We start from the raw sequence: 8,038 nt of genomic DNA, 5'->3' as shown, positions 1-8,038 counted from the left end.
TTGGTGCAGCGCCCCCACAGGCCAGGAGGGGAACAGGCGGTTCAAAGATATTAACTGTTCATATGTTGGTAATTTAGCATATTCCCATAAAACTCATTTTTTTGTCTCTCCATTGTGTTTTAAAAGTTAAAATCAGCTTAGCAGCTTAGAGAAAACACTTTATTTTATAATAAGGTTTAACAAACGAGACAATAAATACCTCAGATTAGAGCAGAAACGGTCAATAAAACTAAAAGCTTGTCTAATATAAAAACTTCTTCCGCATTTTGCAGAAATGAAAACCTCCAATAAAAATAAACAAAGTAAAGAATCTCATTCAGAAAACGCCTGAAAGGAGCAAAATGTCTCCAAATTGGGGTCATGTTGGGGTCGCGCCGGAAGCATAATGTGGAAACAAGTGAGGAAAAATCCGAGATGCCTGAGAGAGGCTGATAAAATAAAGAAGAGTTTTTAAAAAACGAGTTTTTAAAGTGCTTCTCCGTTTGTTTGCTGGGGAAATAAAAGCATGGAAATCATTTTATGGCTGATTACTGGATATGTTTTTACATTTCCACCTGAAATTACAGCTGAAGCGCATCAGGGATGGAGAAAACCTCCATCCTTTGGATCCGTCCTGGTTCTGACCCGCTTTTCAGACACGACCCAGCAGAACCAGCTGGAACTGGATCTTCAGCTTCATTAAAACGTTTTAAAAAATCCTTCTGGCAAAACGGAAAACTCAAATTTAAATGTAATCTCTGAATGTTTGACAGTAAAAACCTCAGTAAATCAGCTGAAAGTGAAACTGATCAATAAAATCAATAAAATCAATAATTAAGATTCAGGTTCCGTCTTGAAATGTTTTAATTTGGTTTTTAGTTTCCCCCAAACCGTCTTTCAGAGACATTTTGCTTTTATTTGCTCTCAAAATATAAGTTTATTTACATTCCATCATGTAAATGTTAGTTTTACAAAATAATTAATTTACATTTTCCTTAATGCATTTAGATTTTATGTTTATTTTTACTGTCCCTGTTTTATTTTTCTATACGTTTCTTGTTTTTACAGAATATTATTACTAAGAAAACATAAAATTACCAGAATAAAGTCATAATATTGGTTATTTTCTCAGTTTTGCTGTAATCCTGTTTTAGTTTTTTTTTTAAAAACTTTTTTCTTTTTTAAACTGCCAAGTAAATTTGTTAATTTATTTTTAAAAATTAAGAGGATTTAAAATGCATGAAATGTTTGTTAGCTCTGCGATTAGCGCGTTAGCCTAGCGCGTTAGCCTAGCGCGTTAGCCTAGCATTGTTGAAAGGTTTCCATAAATCAGACTGAATAAAATCCTGACATGTTTTACGGGACTCCAAATAAACGGGTGAGAAACGATGATCAGTGCAAAAATAAAATGAAATCAGGCTTTGAATTGTGTTGGAGAAACTTTTTATTTCGCTGGTCCACAAAAATAAAAACAGTAATTATTGGAATAAATAGAAAAGATAACAATCCGACCAGCCAAAGTCTGTAAAGACGTCAATTTACTTTATAACGTACATAACAAAGTATCCAAAGACAGAATTTCACAAATTAACAGAGAAAAACAGAGAAAACGTAACATGACTCTGTTTAAACTGCACAGACTGACAGACAGGATACAGAAAGTGAAATTAGTGTCGATTCATCATAAATTATTAGTTTGCATTTATTCAAACAACTACGCAGGTCGGCACATGACAGCAGGTACAGTTAGAGCACAAAAACACGAAACATGGACGTTTAAGGACGTTTTCCGCCTCTGACGGCTGCAGACAGACGGGCTGCAGTGCACAGTGAAACCCAGAGGAAAGGCACTTGGACACAATAACCGCCAGCTCAGAAACACTAAAACCACCTGGAAAAAAGTTTTCATTTATGTTTGGAGTTTATTCATCAAATCATAAACCAGCTCTGATTTTATCCCTTTTTATTTTTACTCAACAATTGAAATATTTCAGTAATATAACCAAACAATTCAAACTAAAGAGAAGAGGACATGGAGGTTTAACAGTTCGAAAGGAGGAAGCAAATTTTCAAGACAAAACATGAAAGTCGGAGCAAAATCTGAGACAAAAATCTGAATTTATTTAAATAAATTCTTTGGACAAATTAATCTAAAACTGAATTATTGGGAGTTGAGATAGAAATCTGTTTGGCACAAATCGAAGAAAACTTTCCAGGAAAATCATAAACATTAGTTCTGCGTTAGCAGCTAATGTGCGCTAAAGCACATGGTTTTTAGCTAACGCTAAAGCGCTAACTTCTATTCAAATAATCCCAGTGGTGGATTACATGCATATGGATTACATAACTCTAACTCTGAAGCACTAATGAAAAACATGAGTTCTGCTAGCATTAAAGCGCTAAGCAGCATGGTGTTTAGCAGAAGCTAATGCTAAAGAACTAGCATAAGCTAACTAAAGAGTTAGTTGCTCTGACCATGAAGCGGTGATCAAAAACATTTGACCCGCTAAAGCTGCAGAGCTAAACCTTTAGCATTAGTGTGCTAAATAGTAGCACTAGCTACTAATGCTAAAGCGCTAACTTCATTTCAACTTAGATTTTCCCTTAAAGGACTACAAGCCTGGAGCAAAAATTACATTTTTACATAATTTGCATGTTTTCTGACGCCCCTAAGTATCGTATTTGTTCTTCTCTTGTTCTCTGCCGTCTGTGGTTTGATTTTTTGCTGAATTTGATTTATTATAGTTTTAATATTGTTTCCATTTTATTTATTTTTTTATTTTACTTCTAGTAATACTGCAGTTGATTCTTTTTTTTTCAGATTTTTTTTTCATGGTTTTTAATATTTGAAAGCGTTGAGCACCGAGACATTTGGTTATATTTATGTTTATTGAATTGACGTAAAGTTTCTTATMTAGCAAACAACCTGACTCGCCTCACTGTAGCCAAATTTACCAAGTGTTATAAAGTTTATTGATTCTTGTTTGAAATAAAGTAATTGGGGTAAAAACAGAGAAGTTGAAGTGAGGAAACAGAACTGCAGCACAAACAGTCTTCACCCTTTTCAAAATAAGAGCATGAATATAAATAACCAAGTACTTGAAGATTTCTTAACCGTTGAAAACCAAAGCTTTAACACAGCTTTGGTGTGTTAAAGCTGTGTTAAAGCTTTAACACAGCTTTAACTCTCACTTTTAGGAGAGTTGCATTTATATTAGGCTTATATTAGGGGAAACTAAACACGCTAAAAAAGAAAAAGAAAAATTAGCTCTGCTACCAGCGCATTAGCAGATGGCTTTTTTCCAACTAATTCACATTTTCATTTGCATATTTTGGTTAATCGGTAAATCAGGGTTAATTTGTGGTAAATTGAAAAAACATCCCTTCTCTTCTGGGCATAAATAATCATAATTAGTCATCAATATCTAAACATTTCTTCATAAAACCAGCTTTACTTGATGTCATGTTAAAGTTTGTGATCGCTGTGGAACGTAGCAAAAATTAAAGAATATAAATGTTCGTGTGCCCAATCCGTCAGATTGTTTTTTCTGTATTGTGGAGGAAAAATTACTGCAAGTATTTCTAAGTTACGTCACAAAATCAGTGACTTTGATTGGGAAACGAATTTAAATCCTTCAGGGACTGTTACTTATTTATTCAAGACATTTATTTATTTCCATATTTCCTGGTAATTTTGGCAGGATGAGTCCTCCGTAGAGTGACCGTTGAAGCATTTCTGGACTCAACATGAACATTTTAGCAGCAGGTGAGGCGACCAGAATCACTTTGTTTACATTTCCAGATTTTCTCCTGGCATTTTCCTAAATCCAGTTTATTTACAATGTGATATAATTAACGGTTCAGATCCAAACATCTGCTCATCGCTGCAGCTACAACAAATAAATCCTTCCTTTGCATAGACTCCAAATCATATTTATGTTTAAATAAACATATTTCCACTGTATGGAAACAAAACAGCAGCTAAAACCGTATTAATCTTTACAAGGACATAGAATATTGGCAGTAAAAAATAAGGAGTGGAGTATTAGGGGGATAAAGTGGCAGCTGTAAAAGAACCATCATGTCCTCCTGTTGTCCAGATCAGCAGCTGTTTGCTTGTGATTTATGCACTAAGTCCAAAAAGTCCAACATATTTGATATGCAGGAATTAAGCAGGTTCAGACATTTGGAAACGTCCAAGGCTGAGCACAGCGTTCGTATATATTACCACACATTAAAGCATTAAAAAGTCAAATCCCACGTTTAGGATTTACTCTAAACCCAACGATGAAAAATCTCAATGATTTCAAAACGCATTAAAAAGAATAAAAAATCTGGAAACTTTTGTAAAGGATCTGTTGAGGAGCTTCGTTTCTAAGAGCTCCCCGCTTTATTTCAAGCTCTGCTGTTTTATGCTAGCGTCTGGAGCGGCTCCATAAATTAGCGCGTAGCTCGTAAAATCGTCTTCACCTTGACTTTGGGACATCTGGGGCATAAATCAGCCGCAGCAAAGCGACCGGGAGACTCCGGCCTTCCCCTCCACTTCCACGATTCACTCACACCAACAGAAATGTGTTCAGGAAAAATGCATCATAACTAATGGGAAGGTTCATTTTGTGCTTTTCTCCTCCAGCTGTTATGGCACAGACATTTTGGTTGAACTTGGTTCAGAAATCAGAGATTCTTTGTCGTATTTCAGAATAAGAGCTGATACACATTGAAAATGTTGGTTTTTAAAGCATTAGCATCTTTCTGAGTTAGCTAAAACACTACAATCTGTTTTATTCACAATAAATCCCCCAAATAATTTGCTGTAATGTCTGAGCTTCCTTCAGGAACCGTCAGCATTCATTCAGGTCGTCATCTGATTCTTTAATCTTCCTGACATGTTGCTCCTCATCATCACTCGCCTGCAAAACGTTTCTCACTTTAAAGCAACAATAAAGTGCAATGAAGTATCGTTTGCAAACACAACGCTCAGAAGTGACAAAATATGTAAAGAAACGTCAACTTTTMTAATGTYCAGTAATTATTAGCCTTTAGCATAAATGCTGCCYCATACCTTCTGATCTCAGTTAGCCATGCTGTGCTAGCTTGATGAGCTAACAGCTTGATAAATTCGACTGGCAGCCAATCTGAACGTTTACATATTAGTTGCAAAGTGGATTAGATAAAATGTTCAGATTAAGGAATGTATTGGATTACAGCACTGCTTCATGCAGCTGACAAAAGAAAGACGACCTCTTCAGAGGTTTTAGTGTCGTTTCCTTCAGTGGTTCTTGGTGCAGYGCCCCCACAGGCCAGGAGGGGAACAGGTTGGTTTGACTCGGAGCCACAGCAGCTGCCAGTGGAGCAGATGTTCTGGTTCCTAACAGAGTCTATTGGACCTCCAGGTGACAACAGCCTGATATCAACTGATTTGTTTTAAAAACTTCACACACTGCAGCTACTCGGGGGGAAAAGTCCTCAACTGAGGACAATTCTGGCTTTTCCCTCCACCAAGAGTCAAAGTAAAATACTCTGCAGGTTTGAATGTTGTGTTTGCAAACAGAGATCATGAGTCTCTATCATGACTGGTAGAAAATGTCAGGAAACTCAACCAACCAGAAAAGCTTTTGTTGCGTGGCGAAGGTTCGTGGTGACCCCACCAGGACMGTTTTCCCAGAACTCTGCGTCCATCTCGGYGTATCTAGACGCTTCGTCTCCTGTTAAAGAACCGTGCTGATGGTGTCAAAGTCCTTGCTGATCTGAGAGTTGCTKGGCAGTGACTTGAGGTACTCCAGGTGCCTCCTGGCGTCCTCCTGATTGTGTCTGACGTAGTAGATCACGTACGCGATCACCATGGTGAACCAGCCGAACATGGTGACGAACATGGCCACGTCGGTCGTCTTGTGGTGGAAGTTGCAGAAGTTGATCCCTGAGTCCAGCACCTGGATGACGGGCTTGCCGGCGTACTCCTCCTGCACCGCCGTGTGGCAGATCACCTCGTTGACCGTCTCYGGGTCCAGCCGCAGCTCCCGCAGCACCTCCTGCAGCGTGCACTCGCAGTGCCACGGGTTGTTGGAGAGGCTGATTTTGGCCCGCAGCCGGGCGAACGCCTCCTTGGGGACGCTCTGGATGTGATTGTTGGATAGATCCAGCACCAGCAGGCTGTCGGAGACGCCCAGGAAGGCGCCCATGTCCACCGTCTCRATGTCGTTGTTGGACAGGTCCAGCTCCTGCAGGTAGTGCAGCTCTCTGAAGGCGTGGTTGGGGATGTGGGTGATGTGGTTGGCCGCCAGAAGCAGGACGACTGTGTCTCTGGGGAGGTCYGGGGGGATCCTCTCCAGGTTGCGGGACATGCATTGGACCACCGTCAAGCCGTTCTTCTCCATGCAGTGGCAGCTGGAGGGACACGCCGTCACGGACGCGTCATGTAGGAGAATCACGCCCCACAGCAGGGCGAAGCCAAGCATCCGAGGCCTCGCAGCGTCCTGCATCGTCAGCAGGCTCTTCCACAACGTCCTGTCAGGCAGAAGGCTTCATCGTCCGGCCCGATTGTCTCCCTCATCAGACTTTACAAAGACGAAGTCAGCAGCTCGTTCGTGGAACCGTGGACTCTTATCTTGAGATAATCCATTAAAATCGATTCCAACAGTCTSTTGATGCATGTTTCATCCAGAACATATTCCAGTGGGAAGCTGTAATCTCCAGATTAACACCAGGAAAAACGCCGGACTCCAAACGTYGTGTCGTTTTCTAGAAAGAAAACAAAACAGTTATTATTTAAATCCAGACTCAACTCCTGTGTTGTTTTGTTCAATCTGCAGAGTTAATAGCATCCCACAGTGCTTACAGAATGCATAATGTGATTAAGGAGAATGAATCCATTCGTCCAAATCCCATAAAGCAGCAGGCGGACTTACATGCAGGTCATCACCTGCGTTCTCTCATTCAATTAGGCCGGGCGTAATGCCTCGCCTCAGTCCTAATTACGTGATTTCACAGCTGGACCGAACGGAGCGAGCTTCTCCTCTTCCCTGCAGCGCTCCCGTCTCTCCAGGACCGCCGCCTCCCAGATAAGAATAGCCAGAGACTCTAAATTTACTCCGTCTGTCCTGCAGGAGCGGCTCTCACAATGAACCCCGGCTGAGTCTGAGGTCATCCGCTGAGGATCTCCTCATCCAAACCGCACATAACGGCTCCTGCTGAAAGGTTTCTAGCAGGAGGGGGGCGACGTGCTGCTCTTATTCWGACTCTGCAGGAGGTAAAACACTAAAATCTCACCACTTTGACGTTAACTTCATTCAGCTGTAAGACTSAGGAATCATTTCTAGGAAGCAAAACRTTTCTGAAATGATTGAAAATCGTCTAAAGTTGCTCACCGAAACGAGTTGAAGCTTCTTCTTCTTCCTCTTGACGGGAATGTTTGGAGTTCCTCTGGTTTTCCAGCTCTGGTGGGAAGWGGCAGGATGAGTTTCGGCGTTTGTTTGGAGAGGAAATCCACTTCTGAACRTCCGTTTGTCTCGTCTTCACTTGTTGAAGTCGGAGCAGGTGGACGCGGGGCTTCGTCTCCCTGAGCTGAGCGCAGACTGGGCTGCCGTCCTCCTCCTCCTCCTCCCTCTGCCTGCTGCACCTCCCTCTCCGTCTCCTCCTCCTCCTCCTCCTCCAATCATCCCCTCTCAGAGGAACCCGGAGCGCCGGGAACGCTGAGCCGCTTCTGTGGCGCCAACTTCTTTAAACTGATGGTTCAATTTGAAAGATTAGGTCTGCGGTGAGTTATTGATTCTTCCAGCTGCTGTGAGAGGATCAAGATGTCAGCCTTCATATTAGCAGCTGATTTATTTTCAACAGTTTCACATGAAAACTGGAATCGGCTCATCACCATGCAGGATCTGTCCAGTCTGGATGTAAACTAGAGATGGGGATGGATGCGATTTGCAAGAGGCTGCCACATGTAGGCTGGCCACTAGAGGGCAGAATGACTAGATTAGAAACCTGTGAAACTGGATCTGAAATAAAATAACTGAATTTCCAGGTAACCAGAGTTTCTCCAACATCGACCCGGATGCCGGACATG

At 41.2% G+C, this 8,038-nt stretch overlaps 1 protein-coding gene across 3 annotated transcripts; it reads right to left on the bottom strand.

Moving 5' to 3' along the window:
* Positions 1-1,421: 1,421 nt before the first annotated feature.
* Positions 1,422-7,599, bottom strand: lrrc3 (leucine rich repeat containing 3). 3 transcript variants are annotated; one of them, XM_017308363.1, is made up of 3 exons: positions 7,344-7,599; positions 6,815-7,216; positions 1,422-6,717 (listed from the first exon to the last, which is right to left on the bottom strand). In XM_017308363.1, the coding sequence occupies exon 3, from the start codon at positions 6,456-6,458 to the stop codon at positions 5,688-5,690; it is 771 nt and encodes a 256-aa protein (XP_017163852.1). In that variant the 5' UTR covers positions 6,459-6,717; positions 6,815-7,216; positions 7,344-7,599; the 3' UTR covers positions 1,422-5,687. The 3 variants fall into 3 exon arrangements, with proteins under 3 accessions (XP_017163852.1, XP_017163847.1, XP_017163853.1); XM_017308358.1 differs by having other exon boundaries at positions 6,885-7,599; XM_017308364.1 differs by lacking the exon at positions 6,815-7,216.
* Positions 7,600-8,038: the final 439 nt, after the last annotated feature.

This window comes from Poecilia reticulata, linkage group LG2 (assembly GCF_000633615.1).
Source record: "Poecilia reticulata strain Guanapo linkage group LG2, Guppy_female_1.0+MT, whole genome shotgun sequence".
NCBI lineage: Eukaryota > Metazoa > Chordata > Actinopteri > Cyprinodontiformes > Poeciliidae > Poecilia > Poecilia reticulata.
This window is presented reverse-complemented; position numbering and strand designations above follow the sequence as displayed.